The sequence below is a fragment of the Ciona robusta genome, chromosome 1 (genome assembly GCF_009617815.1).
Source record: "Ciona robusta chromosome 1, ASM961781v2".
NCBI lineage: Eukaryota > Metazoa > Chordata > Ascidiacea > Phlebobranchia > Cionidae > Ciona > Ciona robusta.
The window spans coordinates 10837902-10858042 of NC_143235.1; the positions used below are offsets into that span (position 1 = coordinate 10837902).

General features: G+C 35.3%; 2 protein-coding genes across 4 annotated transcripts; both read right to left on the minus strand.

Moving 5' to 3' along the window:
- Positions 1-22: 22 nt before the first annotated feature.
- LOC149743088 (uncharacterized) lies at positions 23-11588 on the minus strand. 3 transcript variants are annotated; one of them, XM_089879806.1, is made up of 17 exons: positions 10778-11588; positions 10365-10519; positions 9216-9870; positions 8732-8860; positions 8276-8338; positions 7831-7997; positions 7145-7289; positions 6290-6428; positions 5742-5917; positions 4302-4442; positions 3352-3426; positions 2715-3055; positions 2385-2512; positions 1809-2086; positions 1149-1287; positions 459-611; positions 23-375 (listed from the first exon to the last, which is right to left on the minus strand). In XM_089879806.1, exons 3-17 carry the CDS (start codon positions 9373-9375, stop codon positions 189-191), a joined length of 2421 nt encoding a protein of 806 aa, XP_089735932.1. In that variant the 5' UTR covers positions 9376-9870; positions 10365-10519; positions 10778-11588; the 3' UTR covers positions 23-188. The 3 variants fall into 3 exon arrangements, with proteins under 3 accessions (XP_089735932.1, XP_089735942.1, XP_089735950.1); XM_089879816.1 differs by having other exon boundaries at positions 10309-10519; XM_089879824.1 differs by lacking the exon at positions 10365-10519.
- On the minus strand, positions 11574-20129 carry LOC149743089 (uncharacterized). The gene is made up of 14 exons (XM_089879987.1): positions 19988-20129; positions 18827-18955; positions 18549-18611; positions 17492-17658; positions 16855-16996; positions 16330-16471; positions 15932-16107; positions 14987-15130; positions 14622-14708; positions 13354-13553; positions 12875-13005; positions 12265-12545; positions 12047-12185; positions 11574-11993 (listed from the first exon to the last, which is right to left on the minus strand). The coding sequence occupies exons 1-14, from the start codon at positions 20073-20075 to the stop codon at positions 11837-11839; spliced, it is 2046 nt and encodes a 681-aa protein (XP_089736113.1). The 5' UTR covers positions 20076-20129; the 3' UTR covers positions 11574-11836.
- Between the last annotated feature and the right edge of the window lie 12 nt (positions 20130-20141).

The following is a 20141-nucleotide window of genomic DNA, read 5'->3' on the forward strand; positions in this document are numbered from 1 at the left end:
TACTAGCCTAAAACTATAGACCTTCTGCAACAAAATAACACGTTTCAGACAAAACAGAATTAAATTTTTTTTACAAAATAAGTTCACAGAATAAGAACGCAAAGACCAGATGTACAACGTTCAAATCAGGTGTTTTAAAACTAATAAGTCAATTCATTGCTCAACATTTTGTTTTCCATTTTTGTTGATCACAAGCTGAATGTATTCATGAGCAAGTCGCTATCCCGGTTGCTATGACTACACATGAGATCCCATTTGTTGTCACCGTCTATATCGAGTGGAATCAACCAATCAGAATCATCGGTACAAAATGAACCAGAGTAACCTTCTCCAGTTGGAAATTGTCCGTTGTTCGATAAACGAACTGTGGTTTTCCTGAGGAAAGAAAACAATGATTTCAGTAAAAAAAGTAATCATAATAGAAACTGTGTTGGATTAATAAAAGTACTGAGATTTACTTTTTTATGTGGTCGACACACACAATATCATACTTTGCATCTCCGTTAAAATCACCGACAGCAATTTGACCCGATTGTACGACACAACCGTCCAATCGTCCTCTCCATGATGCTGTGTTTATATCTCCATTAGAGGTCGCCAAACCAACCTCACTGAAAAATACAAAATCCTAATCAATTTTTTTGTAACTTAATCAGTTAAAACGCTGGTTGCACAGTGATATGGTTTTCAGTAAAAGGTATTTCTTGGCTTTAATTTACCCCTAAATAAACTTTATTAAATTAAAAAAATGAACACAAAGTATTTTAATCTCTAATGTTTGGTGCCTAGGCAAACTGAATAGCGCGCTTGCCTCTAACCCAGAGGTAATGGGTTCAAGGCTCGTAACAGTTACCGTTGTGGGCAAATGTGTCCTTGGGCAAGACACTTAACGGCAATTGCTCCAACCTAGTGGTCACTAATGGGTTGTCCAAATTATCAGCCACAGAAATAATCATCCACAAGGTAACACATTGTTGGCTGACACGAGGTGTATGAACACCTGTGTTATAACAATTGTCGTTTTCAGGCCATGCAAGGATTGAGCAAGTTACATTCATTCATACATTACTCTATTCTTGTAATTAGTATAAACAGCAGAAATTTATATTAGGCTAACCACAGTTTTAATCATCAAGTAATTTACTCACAAACCACCATCTTGACTTCCACACATCACATCCACGTTTCTATCTCCGTTAAAATCTCCAAAGATGAAAACAACATCAGAATTTACTCCGGAGCAAAGATGAGCAATACTTGTGCTCTGGTATCCAAACATCTGGGAAGCTGAAACAAAATGGACAAATCATTAACAGGTTTGAGAATCCCATGTTAAAAAATCAATGGATAAATGAATGTAACTTACTTTATTCTCACATGGCGACAGTCGTTAAATACGGGTGTTCATACACCTCGTGCTAGCTTATGGGTTAATATTACTTCATGAATGATTATTTTTTAGAGGGTTTTTTATGAGTGGCTGACAATTTTGACATCCTATTATTGACCACTGGATTGGAGCAGTATGTCGTGTATACATCATACTAGTAGTTGAAGCTTGTATTCAATTTTATTTAAAATGTAAACCACTTGTTGACCTCATTTATTAAGTGTTCAAATTTAGAATAGGTTTATTTTGAAGCAAAAACAAAACTTTTGCTAACCACATGATAAATGTAATATACTGACTCACTTAATTAGTGTCTAATTTGTGTCTTACTTTGGTTTTGCTATAGCCAAAAAAATAAAAGGCACAAAATATGTTTTAAATGTAATGTTCAATATGTGCCAAACCAACTTCCACTTACGAGGATCGTTTGCCTGTGAACTGGTGCAGCTGAAAAAGTTGCAGTAGGTTAAACCAGTGGACCTTCCAGGGCAACCATGTGAGAAGCTATCACCCTTCCTACAGAAGCGTTGTCGGATCTTGTAACCAGCTTTGCAGGTTCGTGAACATGGACCCCACTGTGCCCACTGACCCCATGCCACTTTAAAGGACTTGCCACTGCCATCACATTTGTCCGAGGTACAGGTCTGAGCTTGTACGGAGCGACCAGGGCACCATCGAATCAGACATTTACGGTATCTGCATCACAGGAATATTTAAATAATTATTTTGAGTTACTTGTAAATAAATTCATACTTCAAACTTGATTGTCTAAATTATCAGGTATACATTAAAATAAATTACCCACAAAGTTACATATGTGGGAACTTGCCACACGAGGTGTATGAAACAGAACAACTGTGATTTGTGTCATAACAACTGTGTTTATCTGGTCACGTGAGGTTAATTAACTTTTTAAATATAAACAACGCATGCTGTGTTAACCACCAAGATACAACAGACAGTTGAGTATTAAACATGGTGGAGCCCACATCACCTTAACTGCATGCCAGTCCCACATGTAGTTGTGCATGCTCCATATTCCCCCCATTCTGCCCATTTCTTTTTTTCACTGCAAGGTTTTCGTTTACATTTTTCCCTCTCATAAGACAAGGCATTACAACCCTGGAATACAATTACAATTTATACAATAGTTTAACAATTTGTCTTTGTGTTTAGTATTTACTGTTTCATGTTATAACTGTACTTCTCTCTTATTGCTACTAAAACTCTACTGTTAAACTTTATATATCTAGCGTGTATACATTCTTTTTTGGATTAAAACTCTACTGTTGTCAACTTATTACTACTCTAAATAAAACTTTACTTTTGCAGGATTGTCACACCAGCGCGCACGAATTTGTTGCGCCACTGGTCCACATGTTGCACTGCAGCCTTGCCATGCTCCCCACGGTGACATGCCACCTTCTGGGTCTACTGTGGTTGTTGTGGTGGTTGTAGTTGGAGGTAGGGTTGTTGTAAGCGGCCATATTGAATCCCCTGCAATTAACCCGGAGCCTGGAGCTTTAGCTTTTGTTGTTGTTGCTTTTGTAGTATAGGGCCATCTTCTAGTTCTAGTTACCCCACGCTGAGTGAGGACGAAAAATAGGCTGCGTGTGGTGGGGGTTGGAGCTCTGGTCGTTGCAGGTTTGTTCGTGAACTCGTAATCTAAAGTCAGTTACTGATTTTGTAACAAAATTTCTGTGGTATTGTTTTTTTGCTCAGAAAATGTTACTCTTCTGTATTTTACTGATTCTTGCTGTTATTCTCACTCTTAAACTAATTAATTAATAACATAATTTTGTATACAGCTTGTTTTACTGTCTCTCGTTTAGTTTTCATTCCTCTGTAGTTATAGAGTTGTTTTAATTAATATGCACTTTGTTATTATGATTGAAGGGATAAATAAAAATAACATAATGTATGAAAAGATGAAATAGAAAAATTGATGAACACAACTTTACCTTTACACAGAAATGCATTCAGCTCAGAAATATCTTTTTCTGAAAGTTCCCTACTTTGAGTTTCGATCGTTCTTTCTGAAAACAAATAAATTGTACTGATAGATTATTTACCATTTTAATGTCATAGTTGTTTGGATCACTGATTCCCAAACTTGGCTGAAGATCTTACAAAAGAAAATAGATCTTTTTATGCCAGAGTGTAGGGAAAAAAATAATGAAAAAATAATGAAGCATTATTTATAAAGTTTGAAAATGCTGGTTTATGTACTTGCCGCAAAATTGGTGGCAAACATAATATCTGACTTTACAAAATTCACAAAACTGATATTAACATTGCCTATTATGATTTGGTAAAGACAACAGAAAACAGAAAATGAGACAAAAAATAAACATAATGCACATGAATGAATAAGTAACTTAACCTTGCGTGGCCGGAAAACGACAGTGGTTATAACTGAGGTGTTTTGTTTCATGCACCTCTTGCCAGCTTTACCAAGTATGTTACTTTGTGGTTGATTATTTTTCGAAAAGGATTTTTTAGTTGTTTTTATGTATGGCTGATAATACAGACAAACAATTAGTGACCACTAGGTTGGAGCGATTACTGTTAAGTGTCTTGCCTAAGAACACATACACCTACAATGGAAGCATCGACGAGCCTTGAACCCATTACCTCTGGATTAAAGGCGCGCTAACCAACTGTAACCAACTGACTAAAGGCGCAGGCGCGCTAACCAACTGTGCTATGACGCCGAATAGCTGTGCAAGCAGATATATTAGTATTTTACTTTTTTTTAAAGCTAAAAATAAAAAATAAAATAAATTCTTAAAAAAATCAGCTCAATGTTCTCTTACTAATTAGTGCCCAATATGTGGTAAATTAATTTGGTCGTTTACTTGATAAATATTTGATTCTTTTACAGCTTACAAAAGTTCAAAAATATAGTTACCTGATCCTGCATGTGTGATTGTTGGTTGACCATTCTTTGAGAACTCTCTAGTACTATAATGCATAATTGAACGTAAATCATATGGTGATTTGAGGTCCTTTACGAAGTATGCACGGGACTTTTGAAAATTGTGAGCGTTGCCTGTAAGTTTAATGCAAAATAAATATTGTAGTACGAATGGACAATAAAAACATTGAGGACAGTGTTTTACCAATTAAAGGGTAAACTTTACTGTTTTTTTTGTTAAACCAAATTAACCAAAAACATTGGCGCAAAGTGGTTTGAGCGCCTGATTCTAGCCTCGATAATTAAATTACATTCATTCATTTCTATGCTTAATACACGGGCAGTTAAACACACACTAAATACAACTAAACACAATATTTCATGGGTAAAAAAACCACAAACACATGTATGATGCCACCAGCGGTGTAAAAAGTGCCTATTTTCGATGCCGCCGGCATCGGCCGGATTTTTTTAAAACTGCCGGCAAAAAAACGGCCGGCGTGGGAATCCGGAATTTATTTACTTCGCCGGCTGCGTAACATTTTGTTTCGTGTTAACGTATGCGTAAGTTACCTATTCGTGCAGTTCTGACATAACAAACAGCTTTATATTATCATAAATCCGGCATTTATGCGGAGACAATGGCAATTGTGACGTAACATTACTAGCTATGTCGTAATGCACTTGCTGTATTTGATTGCGCCATAATAGGGATTGTGACTAATGTTATACGTAACAAGACAAACAAATATTTCAACTCGTGTTACGGAATATAAAACACAGACAATCTTAAAGCACTATTAAATTCCCGGTAATTATTATTACAAAGAAAATTCGTTGCAGGTAGAAACGTGTGAGTTTTAAACTGTAGTTGGTAATCGCCGATTAGTTTTATAGTTTTATTAAAGTAGCAATCCTAGTAGAGTATTCCTTGCTTAAACTAGCGTCTGTTATTAATTTCAATGTTGACCGGACAAAGTTTGTCGCGCGTAGTATAAATGACACTATGCCGTATTTATTAGAAAAGCTCAGTAGCAAAACTTTAATTTTACGGCTAAATGTTTAGTCCTGTGACACTTACCTTGTGTTACACGTGAAAATCGTCGCGGAAAACAGACTTTGATCGGGAAAAGACGAAACATGATTGACACATTTTTAATTAAATTTCTACGCTACGAAGGACCGCGGGAGAAACCATAAGGCTTATATCCAAAAGCCTCGTACATGGTGAAAGCGGCGCACGAACGCGGGGCTAGATAGAGATGCAAAATTTGACGTCAGAACACACGCGCCGGGAAAACTGCCGGAAAAATATAAATGCAAACCGGTATCGGCCGGATTTTTATTTTTTACATGCCTGGATGCCACCTTATAAAGTCCACAACAGAACACCTTTAACTCATAGATAAACAAAGAATGGCAATAATCACCCACCGTATTTTACTCTATCTAGGTGAATCTTTACGAAGTCATCACGATCTGGACGACTTTGCTCATGATAAAATCCCAAAGTGTGAAGAAATTCATGAACTATGATTCCGGAATAGTGACAACCATACTGCAAACTCATTGTCTGCTGTTTAATATTCTTTTTATAGCCAACCATAGAGCTGCACATTAATTAATAATAATTGTTTTAATACTTTGTCTAGATATTCTTGCCCAAGGTTTATAAAGATAATAGTTAAATGTCAACCTTTTGTCAAACTGGTAAAAACAGCCATTGCTGTAACCCAGTAGACCATTTTATTTTTATTTACATGCAGCTTGACCAGTGACTTGTGTAGCCATATTCATGAACATAACTGTAGCCATGCTCATGTACATTATAACTTAACATTAAGTTTGTAATGTTAAGTTATCATTAATATTTGAAGCGAGGTGCCGTAATAAATGAGTTAACCAAGTAAGTAATAGTAGATTGACTAAATTATATCATCCTACAGTGTCTAACTTTACATGCAGCATAAAAACAAACTTACCTGCATCCTTGCCCGAGAATAATATCAACATAATGAGTTCCATGTTTTTCTCGATCATAAGGCTCGATATCAATACACGTGTTATCTGAATACATTTTGCTAGCCTTCGCCATTTCCTTTTTAAGGCGTTTTGCAACAGCTATTTAAAATAAAAGGTACATTATTTAGCATATCTTTTACTAAAATAAATTGGTCTAGTATTAGTCAGACAGTGTTTTTTACAGCAAATCTAATTCTTGGGGTGTATTTATATAAGTGTTATCTTTCAAGCATAGAGGGTAATTGAATTCTATATAGGAGAAGTCCTACTGGGATGCATATCAGTAGACTGAAAAGTCAGGCTTTGGATGATTAATTGTAAATGGAGTCCAATAGCTGGTATTTACATTACAACGGTAATCATATATTTTTAATTTAAATTATTACTTAGTTAGTACAAAATCTGTCTTTTACAATTAAATCTTCATAATCTCCAAACAACTAATACTGTCTGAACCGCACAACACCAATTAAAGGTGACTCACAATTTTGGCATGAAAGGCTTGCAAGTGTTATTCCAACATTTGAAGCGCTATTTGTGTAAGGTTGCACAAGCACGTTCTGTTTCATACACCTTGTGCCAGCTTACAGGTTACCACATATGCAACTTAGTTAACATTTTTTGTTGTATGTTCTGTGTGATTTTTATGTATAGCTGGAAATTTAGACAACCCAATAGTGACCACTGGATTGAAGCAATTAACGAGCCTTGTACCCATTACCTATGGGTTAGAGGCAGGTGTGCTAACCATTGTGCTAAAGCACCGGAACTTAACAGTTTAATACTCTGTAAACTATCTGGTAGGAATAACTTACTCAAAAACCTATCTAGTTTATAACCAATAGGAATACGACCAGATGGTAGAGCCTTGGAGTCCCATAATATTTTGCCTTTAACATAGAGAGCACTTCCAACAAATAAAGAGAATTCTTCATCATCTTTATCCACATAACCGTACTTCTGCATGTTGTAAATACATTGAATAAAAATGAAACTTTCTATTCTATTCAGTATGGGTGAGATTCTGGGATTTAGGCCAGATTTGACACATTATCCCAGTCCCCAACGCTTGCAATAGTAAAGTCCTTATTCACGTTTCACAGCGTCACAGTCGGACGCACTTCCCCAGAATGTTTATCCTCGCCTGGGCACGAGGTGTATGAAACAGAACAAACATGTTATAACTACATTTTTCAGCCTCACAAGGATAAGGCAAGTTACATTCATTTATTGCATCCACCTAAATATTCATTGCATTCATCTAACAATTAAAATAAATGGCTTGTTTGTCCGCTAGGTATAGCGACCACACTTATTTTCTTCCAAATAAATGTAAATATCTTTTTACTGTAAACGTGTTGTAACAACTGTTAATTTGTTGCTCTATCCTGACTTTGAATTTAAAATATTTCTAAACCTTCGCTCCCGAAATTAAAGAAACAAATAAAAGCTATTATTATTATTATATTATTATTATTATTATAACATTAGCACTACCCACCCCTAGCAATTCTGGAATATCATCATCATAGAATTGAATATCGCCTTCAAAACTTCCCTCCGCTGAACACTTACAACTTTTTGGACATGGATCATCCCCACCTTTGGTGCTGTAACCCATAGGGCAAGGTAGTGTGCATTTGCTTACATCAAACTTGCAGTTGACCACTGTTGATCAGAAAATTGTTAGCTAGTTATACTACTGAAAAGTACAGTTTATCTAAATCAATAGGGGATAAAAGAAATATAACTTCTTGGAGATTTTACTGGTCAGAATTTGAGCGTTTAAATTAAAACACTTGAGCAAGAATTTTGTCTATTTTTAAAAATAAAGAAAAGCTCAAGCTATAAATAGTGAATAGCCTACAGAATCTGGCCTATGTGAATTAGGTTTGTACAACAAATGGGTTGAAAATATAAACTTTGTAGCCACAATACAAACAAACCTAAGCATTCGCTAATCTTCACAGGATCTGTTAATGATTCTGGATCATTGCATACTGATGAACCTGTAAGTAGGAACGTTGGGTCATTAGTTTTCTACAAGAGTACATGCACTGTGTGCGAAGACAGGAGGAACAAAGTCTTACTATTACTATTAGTAGTCTTGTAGTCTTAACCTGACATTTATTAAGCGGTGGTTATTAGTTAATGGGTATATCAACAGACACTGATGTGTTGTTTTATTATTTTATAAAGTACGAAGGAACACTTGTGTTATAACAATTGTCATTTTCTGGCCACTTGGGGAAAAAGTTAGTTACATTCCCAAGAATAAGACGTTTATAAAAGTAACATTGTGTTCTAATCAACATAAGCTGAAAATGAAACACTAATATTCTTTGTCAAGATCCACATGTTTAAAAAGTTACTGAATCAGATTGTTTAAATGTTAAACCAACCTTGCAAAAAAGAGACAGCAGCTCCCACAGCTCCACCAACCAAAACAACCACCACCGCTACAATGATGATGAGTTTCATTTTCAAATCATCCGATTCCTTCTTTTGCTCTTCCATTCTTTTACCTGCGCCTGTGTTCAAAAATCTTGTTTTATTTTATATTCAGTACTGTGAGGTAAGAAAGATATCGTTAAAAATAGTTGATTAAGGATAGATGGGGCCATGTTTTTATTGCCTTTTATCGAACCATTTGGTAATAAACAACATTTACAAAGAACATGTACAGAATCAGCAAACTGTATCTTCACAATCTAAAAGAGCAATGTTAATTGTTAAAAACACAATCAGAAATATAGGTTTTGAGTGCTAACTGTATCCCATTTTACCCCAGAGCAAATATGAGCATGAGCTTAAGCATTCCCATCAAACACAGCGTGGTCACACAGATATAAAAACTTAAAACCAAGATTAACTTTGAAGATATACCTCCAGTATGCTGCTTTGTCCGGTGCCGACGCTGGCCATCTCTCTGACCAGTTCCCCGACCAGATTTCCCACGACCGCTTTGCCCTCGACCAGTTTCTCCTCGGCCGGTTTGCCGCTGGCCAGCTTGTCTGTCAGCAGTAGGATCAGGACATAGCTCCATATTGAAAATCGGCCACTTGAATAATTCAGATGTTTACAAACAAATAAAGCTTGCACTTATAAAAGTCTATCTTATTCTGAAACAATACGACAAGGTAATGTGCAACTTATTTACAACAAAGTACATAAACATACAACAATAAATTCAAAACACTCAAATGCATTTTTAATGTGTAAATACTCTGTAAAACAAATGTCAAAATAAATTGTTTGCTACAGAAGTATGAACAACACTCTAATGAAACGATATGCAATATACATGCAAAACACTGACAACGTCAAAATTAAACAATGAAATGTCTTTTATGAAGTATTTGTAAAACTGTTCATGAGTATCTCATGATCACGGTTGTTATGACTACACATGAAATCCCATTTGCTGTCACCGTCTATATCGAGTGGAATCAACCAATCAGAATCATCGGTACAGAACGAACCAGAGTAACCTTCTCCAGTTGGAAATTGTCCGTTGTTTGATAAACGAACTGTGGTTTTCCTGAGGAAAGAAAACAACGATTTTAGTTTTATCATCAGTTTGTAGGAATCTAAAGAACATCCGTGTTACAATGACTATGTGCCCTGTCACACGATGGCATATAACCTTGAAGCTACATTCATTTAATACGTTGGAAACTGACATAGTTTAACACAGCGAATCGTGCATACTTTTAGTTTGGTGCATGTTTTAAAATGCTTCAATTTAGAAAACATTATTGTTGTTCTATATAAATAAAAGCATAACTAATTAGTAACAATTTGATTGTTACAGGATTTAAAACTGCAGTACATCGTTTGAATATTCTAATGCTAACTGCCGAGGAGATGTACTTAGAGGTACACTAAATATAGTGTTGATCATATTAATCTAGAACCACAAACCAAGCTATAGATGTTATTTTAATCAAAAACAAATAATATCAATGCATTATTATACTTTTATCTAACTTCTTGATTCCAACACAAGTAATTTATAAGAAAAAATTGTTTTACTTTTTCACACGGTCGACACACACAATATCGGACATCGCATCTCCGTTAAAATCACCGACAGCAATTTGACCCGATTGTACGACACAACCATCCAATGGTGTTTAAACAATGCAAATGCTACAAACAATTCATATCAAATGAGAACATTGGAGAAGCTGAAATATATGATAACAGACTGAGTCACTGAGAGCAAATGTTAATTCATTTCAAAAATCAAAAACCTAATAAATTAAAAAATAAGAACCAAACACATTTCCCGAGGTAAGGGGAGAAAACACGGGATCCAAAAATACGGGATGCGTTATTTTCCAAAATTAACGTTTAACTTAACGCAGGTCATTATTTTATCGTAATAGAGCATTGATATACATACGTGGATCACACTACGAAAAATGACGTCACGTACAGCTTACCTTTCGACGTCATGCAGGATTGTACGTCACAGATGTACTGGGTTCGAGACTTATAGCGCTTACACAAAAGAATATTTTCTTACTTCTTTCCAAAAATGAAAACTTTAAATGCTTTTGTGATTCTAATATTAACAATTATTAAACCACACTTTGTCCGGCGCTTTTTTTTATGTTATTCCGGATTTTTAATATGTTATTTCTTGATGATAAATACTACAAAAAAGCGTTGAAAAACCCTTTGTAGGAATTTTTTAGGGTCAAACCATATATTGACCCGACTTAATTAAACCACACTTTGTCCGGCGCCGTGGTATAGTGGTTAGCGCGCCTACCAGTAACCCAGAGGTAATGGGTTCAAGGCTCGACGCTGCTACTATTGTGGGCGTATGTGTCCTTAGGCAAGACATTTAACGGCAATTGCTCCAACTCAATGGTCCCTAATGGGTTGTCTAAAATATCACACATATATAAAAAAATCCAAAAAAATATTTACCCACAAAGTAACATACATGATAGCTCCTAAGATGGCCCGAGGTGTTAAACCCGTGTGATAACGACTGTCGTTTTCCGGCCACGCGAGGATAAAGTAAGCTACATTCATTCACATTCACACTACTGTAATTGTCAATAAATTATAAGCTTTTCTAATCAATTTATCAAAATGCCACAACAGTGTCTCAAAGATTAGAGGTACTAAACAACAACAAAATAAGATTAATCAAACCAAATAAAATGAAACTGTTATTTGTTCCTCAATGTTCACAAGGCTCATCCACTTTTAACAACACCAATTTCATTAATATAACATATCACAGACTGAATGTATTCATGAGCAAGTCACTATCACGGTTGCTATGACTACAAATGAGATCCCATTTGTTGTCGGCATCAATATCGAGTGGAATCAACCAATCAGAATCATCAGTACAGAATGAACCAAAGTAACCTTCTCCGGTTGGAAACTGACCGTTGTTTGATAAACGAACTGTGGTTTTTCTATGAAAAGGGTTATTTATATACGCATAATTGCCTTGAAATAGTTGTAACGTATTATTGACATTACTTTTTTACACGGTCGACACACACAATGTCGGACATTGCATCTCCGTTAAAATCACCGACAGCAATTTGACCCGATTGTACGACACAACCGTCCAATCGTCCTCTCCATGTTGCTGTGTTTATTTCCCCTCTAGAGGTCGCCAAACCAATCTCACTGAAAAAACAAATATCAAGTATATCGAGTAAAATGAACTATTTATAACTCACAAATCACCATCTTGATTTCCACACATCACATCCACGTTTCTATCTCCGTTAAAATCTCCAAAGATGAAAGCAACATCGGAATTTGCTCCGGAGCAAAGATGAGCAACACTCTTGCTCTCGTGTTCAAACAATGCAAATGCTACAAAAAATTCCTATTAGCTTAATCATGGTTGATTTAATAGATATTGGTAAATACAACATTTGGTCATTTTCCATACGTGGGTTCATCGCATAGTTGCTGGAACAGCTATGAGTATTACAAGATCCTATATCCTGGCGGTTTCCTGGACAGCCACTAGTAAAAGAGTCACCCCTTTTACACGATCTATACCGCACTTGGTATCCACTGTCGCAGGTATGTGTGCATGTACTCCAAGGTGCCCAATCTGTCCAAACAACTGCTGTGTGAGAACTACCACCTTGACAGGCAGGTAATAAACAAGCATGAGCTTGCATAGAATTGCCATCACACTTCCATGATGTAGGGCAAGTGCGGTACCTAAAAGTGAAGAAGAAATTAATTCCATTTTTCACTTAATGGTTAACAAAAAGTAATAAACAGCAACTTAAGCTTAAATGTTGGTTCCTCCAAGATACAATGTTACATTTACCTGGAAAAAAAAAGAAATCAATGGAAAGGTGGCTGTACACAGTATCCGGAATTCGCTGCCGCATATGGAACTCGGTAATGGGTTTGCATACGAATTTGCATGCCGGATACTGTGTACAGCCACCTTAGCACTACAAAAAAAAGCCAAAGTAAACACCAAATATCCAAACATATTGGACACCAACATTTACCCATAATTTTATGGCCAGAGGACACACCTTAGTTTCATGCCTTGTCCACATGTTACACTACACTGTCCATAGTCACCCCAGCCACTCCATCGTACAGACACTACCGGACACAGCGTTCTTTTGCAAGCTTTAACTTGATAAGTGGGTTCACCACAATCCTATGACAAAATAAACAAATACCACTTACTGACATGCTGTATTGTTTCATTCTTGTTAACAAACATTTAATTGCATATAAAAAAATTAAGGTTTTATTTTTCAGCCAATTTCTTGCCCAAACACTATAACGTAAATAATAAATATATAGCAATGTACATTTAAAAAGCCTTATCTTAATATCATCTTGCTAATAAAGTAAATATATTAACCTCTTGTTTGTACAATAGTGATTAATAAGATATCATTGAATCTGTGGCTTGTTTTATCCACGGATGCTCTGTTTCATAAACCTCATACCCGCTTACGAGTAACCATGTATGTAACTTTATTACAATGGTTTTCTATACCTTGGAACTGTCAACACAGTATCTCACACGTTTCTTCTGAGTAGTTGGGCCACAAGTTGCACTACATCCTACCCATGGTTGCCACTCCCCCAACCCCCCATTTCTAAATGTTACTTCTGCATTACTTTGCATATTCTCAGCTGGTGCATAAGCATGTTGACTGTTTGGGCCTACAACCTCCGAATCGCTTCTTCTGCCTCCTTTATATAAAGTTTCTTAAACACTATCACCGTTAAAATTCTGCTAGTTTCTTATATATATATCTGTCTCTATAACTTACACTTTTAGTAAATCTTTGCCAAGTAACTAACATTATAGGAATTGTTAATTTGTAAAAATAAACTGATATTTTCCTTTATATGGTTTAGCTTTGGTGAGTGTACACATATTCTAAAAAACACTATTGGTTGACTTTACTTTGTTAACTCAAAAATATTTGTCTACTGTCTGGGTAAATTTGCTGAACTATTGAATGATTAAATAGAGCTAACTTGCTCTATCCTTGCGTTGGGGGAATGATATAGTTGTATGGAACATGGGTGCTGTTTCAGACACCTCATGCCCACTGAAGAGTTACCACAATTCTAACTTTGGTATGTGATGGTTTTTTATGTGTGGCTGACAATTTAGACCAGTGGTTCTCAACTCGTTTTTAAGGCGACCCATTTTAAAAAAAGAACAATTCGGTAAAATCTTGCGACCCAATCAAATTGTTGTAATATTTTAACAGCCATACAAGATTGATTGCAAACAAACAGTACTACAAAAGCTAATTTGTTTTAAAAATAATATATTTATCAAATCACTAATGAGCTATTTGTGCTCGCTCGCTGTTGGTGAGTTTTTAGAAGCGTTTCTTTATAAGTGTACAAAGTCTTCCAAACATATCCATACTTTACTCATGCGCATTTGTGAAAAAGCAAATATCCAGTGTGTTTAAGCACCTGCAAGCTTATTAATCAAGGGGACAATCGACATGTGAATTGCTATTATGTCATAATCAATTACCAGGTCAAACAATCACTATTATGATGCAATGAATCCATGTGTGAATCCCTACTATTACGTTATAAACATGCTGCTTGGCTGAGGAAAACATTGTAAAAATAAAGCAGTTCTACCTCTAGAACGTTTACTAAAGTTTGGGTCGCGCCCTACGTGTTGAGAACCACGAATTTAGACAACCCATTAGTGACTGCTGGAGCAATAGCTGTTCAGTGTCTTGCCTAAGGCCTATACATTACAATGGTAGCAGCGGATAGTAATACCTGTGCATAGTAATCGATTCAAACCAAGCAAGTCTTTTGGAGTTAGAGTTCTAGTTGTCACAATACCACCTCTCAGTACTTCTAAAACTAAAAAAACTCGCCAAAATTATCATGTGAATGTATAGAATATGATACTTAATGGTATAGTAAATAACCCCCAAAAAATGAATTATTTAAAATAAAAAAAATATTTAACAATTTTAGCAATATGTTCGATATGCGTGAACAAACAAACATAATATATTTCTAATTTTTTATTTAGAGTCCAGAAACTGGTGTTCTGTAGTTAATAGATGAATGCTATAACCACAATGTCACACACTATGATATTCCTATGGGTGCTAGTGTCAAAATAAAATACTCACGACTGCCTGTAAATGTCAAAGTAGGACTGCGTCCATCTACGGAAAAAGCTCTTGGAAGGTAATGTAAAATTGATAATGCGTCGTATCTTGTGTTTAAGTTGCGAACCATGTAAGTTCGCAATTTTTTAAAATTATATTCCATTCCTGCAAGTGTAAGGAAAAATTTAACTCTTTTTGACAAAAAATAACATTTTTATTTAATATAAGCAACTGCTACCCCTTTACACGTAATGCCCAAGTCCATATACCAAACCTTAATTACTTCAACTTTCATCCAATCTGTTTTATGAATGAATTAACGTAACTTACTTTATCCTCGCCCGGCTGGAAAACGACAGTCGTTATAACACGGGTGTACATACACCTCGCGCTGACTTATGAGTTACCATGTATGTTACTTTGTGGGTAAATGAGTTACACAAAGGCGCGCTAACCACTTTGCCACAGGGCCAGACAAAACTAGGCAAAATAATATGAGATAGTTAAAACATACACGCATACCAATTAGCAGAAAAGGTAACGCTGACTATTAAACCAATTGACATAAAAAATACAAAGTGTAAAAATAAAACAATGTTACAGTTGACTGTAACTTGCCTTATCCTCTTATAGCCGGAAAATTACAGTCGTTAAACACAGGTATTTAGTTTCAAACACCTCGTGCCAGTTTAGGAGTTACCATGTTGGTTATTTTGTGAGTGCTTATTTTTGGGACTTTTCATTTTTTATGTATGCCTGATAACGGACAACCCATTAGTGACCATTGGGTTGGAGCAATTGCCGTTAAGTGTCTTGCCCAAAAATACATACGTCCAGAATGGTAGCAGCGAAGAGCCTTGAACCCCGAGGCAGCTGCTAAGAAACTGTGCTACGGCACCAACAGGTACAGAGGCAAGTTGAGACGTTCTTTAAAATAAAATAAAAATACTCTTTTCTCACTTTTACCTGTTCTAATATTATCGAAATGAACTTTTACATATTGGTCGCGATCTGGTCGACTTTGTTCATGTGCGAAACCCAATGCGTGCATGAACTCATGCGCGACTGTGTACCCTTGGTGACAGTTTGGACCGAGCGCCATACCCTGAGAAACAAGTCTGTCCTGGAAACCTATGTAAGATCTGTGGAGTTTTTTATAAAAGATTCTTTAGGTTTTTACATGAAAAAGTTACTAGAAAAGATACTTTAAATTAGAAAAAATATACTTTGGATAAAAAAAATTATTTACATTTACTAAAAAATACTTTGAATTAAAAAAAAAAGATACTTCAAATTAGGACAAAGATAGCTTAATCGATATTTCATGTCAAAAAACAACTTTAAACTGGGAGCGCGTCACTCACGAACACCATGGCTTGTTCTTGATTAAAATATGTTTGGTGTGCTTCGTTTCATCAAATGGTACAAGATCAATGCAAGTGCCTTGACTGTACCATCTAGCTGCTGTGGTAATTGCATGGTCCAACCTTAGCCTTTGTTGGTAATCTGTGTGGAATCGGTGAGACATGAACTTAAGTTGTAAGATGGATAGGGGAAGGGGAGGGCAATTATAAGCTAAATCATGTAATGATATCTAAGTGTTATGATTTAGAATATGTAAAAACTAATCAGCATATTTTATGTTGATAACCAGTTCATTTAGTATTTAAAGGTTTAAGGTTCCAAGAAAAATAGAAAACTAATATTTTCTTTACCCAAAATGTAATCACAGTTTTTAAGACCAAGAATAGGTCTGCGGTGCCCTAAAGGCCTAAACTAATTGTTTCAAGCTAAGAAAATCGCCATCTTGTCTTTATTCCTCATCTGACAGCAATTCTCCAAATAAAAACTATTAACATGCCAAAAAACAACCATAAACAAGTACTTACTAAACTTTTGACTAACTTTGTAAGGAACAGGTATGCGGCCAGATGGAAGAGCAAGACTGCTCCATAAAACTCTCTCATATCTGGAAGCACTTCCAACAAATAAAGAGAATTCTTCATCATCTTTATCCACATACCCGTATTTCTTTTTACCGGGAAGTTTAAAATAAGAAATTTAAATGTTTTGTTTGGAATGTAAGTGATTATCAGTTTACATTCATAATAGTATACAACTTGGAATAATTTAAACTTGTAAAAACGACTTTGTTAATGGACATATACGGTTAAAAGAAAGGAATTTGCAGGAGATATTAGTAAATCAGCAGCAGTTTTGACATTTAAATATCAAAAATAATTAAACAGAAAAAGAAATATTTAAGCCTACTATAAGAGTTAATACAAAACAGTCTATCCAGCTTTATAATATGGTGGGGAGTGGGAAAGATGGGGCTTTTCATTCTATTTACTCGTCTCATTTGGTAGTAAACAAAAAACATTCAAAGAATTATAAAACTGTATTTTCACGACTCTCATAGACCGTTGTTAATTGTTTAAAACACGCTCAGGATATTTAGATATTATGTGGTAAAGATGTCCCATCTAGTTCTACCATACAACATATCAAACCATTTTTAATTACGTCAAGAAATTCAGGCAGTATGTCTTCTTGTATTTGCACATCGCCTTCAAAGTTTCCATGCGCTGCACAAGTACAGCTTGACGGACATAACTCATCTTCGCTCTTGGTCGAGTAACCGAATGGACAAGGAGAGGAGCATTTCGAAATATCAAACTCACACTTTTGTTCTGGGAATTATTAAAGAGCGTGAACACACCCCACGTCACCTTCATTTTTTGTGGTAAATTCAGAAAGCAAGCGTTTTATTGATTCCAAAAATACTTTACTTAGTAAAATTGGTCCTGTATAGGCGGAGAGATATTCGTCCTCAAACAGTGATCTCTAGCGCTATTTTTTTACTACGAGCTTCGTGATTGTGACGTGGGAACGTACTAGTCACGTGATGAGTCATTCTCAAAAGCAGAATTTGCATTTTTTTATTCTCTCTTTTTCGCTGAAAACACTGCCTCTTGCCTTTCTGAATAAGAGCAGCCACGCTTCAACAATTTTGTGACGTAATTTATCACGTGGGTAGTACACTTCTCAATTTTTTCGCCTTGCAACTTTTAAATCAGTTTTATGAATTTCACAGTTTTTAAGCTGGAATATCTTTGGTTATACAGGATTGAGTAAAACAAGTAAGGTGTCGTTGGAATTAGAAAAACACACTCTATCTAGTAAAGCGATGTTCATTTGGGTGTGTTTAGGCTCTTTAATGGGTTTAAACTTTGAAGAATATAATTTTACTTTAAGAATAAACAAGGCAAAAAATACACAGTTATTTAAGTTTTATGTTTCATACATTTTATTTTTTACCTTAAACTTAATTTTTGCCAAAAGGGTAGGCTAATAAAAAAGAATAAAATATATATGCAATAGCCACAATATATCTTTAAGCATAGATTCCCTAAAGTACATAGACCTTTACCATGTGAAGAACAGCAGAATTATATTTCTAAATCTAACTTAATAACTATTTCAAAAATGTAGACCTCTAAAACTATAGTGTACAGCAAAAACAATATATTGCATAATTAAATATAATACCATGCAGAAGAATATTACCAAGTGTACGTACCCATACATTGACTGATAGTAACAGGATCTTCATTGCTGGTTTCATCACATATTGTGGGAGATCCTAAAAAAAAACATTTGGTTTCACAAAAAAATGAATAAATTTTTACGACACTTAAATATTTGGATCAAATTGCTATTTTTATCACCCATTTCCAGAGCAACTGTTTTTTACTATAAATCGATGTGTTATTCCATAGGTAAACCAAACTCTTTAACAAGATTATAGTAATAGATGTGACATGTGATAATGTTAACTACATTTAATTAATCCTAAACCTTGCATAAGAAAGACAGCTATTCCTGCAGCTCCACCAACCAAAGCAACCACAGCCAATCCAATGATGATGAATTTCTTTTTCACATCATTTGATTCCTTCTGTTTTGTTTCCACTGCTCTCTTGCCAGCTGAGTAGAACATATTAATTAATGCATTAAAATTAAATGATATAAAACAGTTGTCCATATATGATGTGTGGTGGTTGATATAACACAGGTGTTTATACACCTCATGCCAGCTTACGAGTTACCTGATGTACGTAATTTTGTTGGTGATTATTATTTTTTGGGATTTTTTTTAATATTTATGTGTGGATGCTAATTTGTACAATTTGTGTCTTGCCCAACGTCCACAATGGTAGCAGTGACAAGCCTTGAACCAATTACCGCTGGGTTAGAGGTAGAGCACGACCGATTATCGGTTAGCCGATATATCGGCCGCATTTTTGGTGATTTACCGATTATCGGCAAGGGCAAAAAACGGCCGATATTATCGGCGCTAAGTAACCAGACGGCCAGCAACGTGCGTACGTAAGAATTAATGCAGAGCGATACCTTGTTCATAAACGTAAACTCACTCGTATACCTAATTCAACTCGTTCGTAAAAATCTAACGTATTAAACTAGGTCAAAGCGTCTGATCACGCACCCACCGCATGTCATGTTTATCAGGCGCGTGTAACGTCGAGGTTACTTTAGGTCACTTACGCGTCTTTACGCGTCAACGTGATACACAAATAAACTGCATTAGCTGATAAATATAATGTTTGTTTAATGGAAGGGAGGTAAAATTTATTTGAAAAAATTACAAATTAACCAATTAAGTAATTACAAGTTCACTAATAACTAATTAATAATAATAATTAAGTCTGTTAGTTGATTTTTATTAGCTATATCAGATTTTTCCGTTTTATTCAGTCAAGTTTTTTAGGTGCACTAAAATATCAGTTATCGGTAACTGAAATTTACAAAATATCGGTATCGGTTAAAAAAAGCAATATCGGTCGGGCTCTAGTTAGAGGCATGTGCGCTAACCACTTTGCCACGGTGCCAGTAGGTTGTTCTCATTAACACAAAAACTACATAAGGAACATTATAATATATCACAAAATTTTCTATATAACAATATTACATAATATGAGACAATTATAAAACCATCACCTCCAGTTTTGGCTTGTTTTGTTTTCCCATGTTTGGGACGACCATCTTTAGAGTTGTGTGCACCAGAAGGTTCCATACAAAAATCCATTTTGTTAATTCAATTAAGATTACTTTGCATACATATTTTGTCACAATATACTAGCCTAATACTATA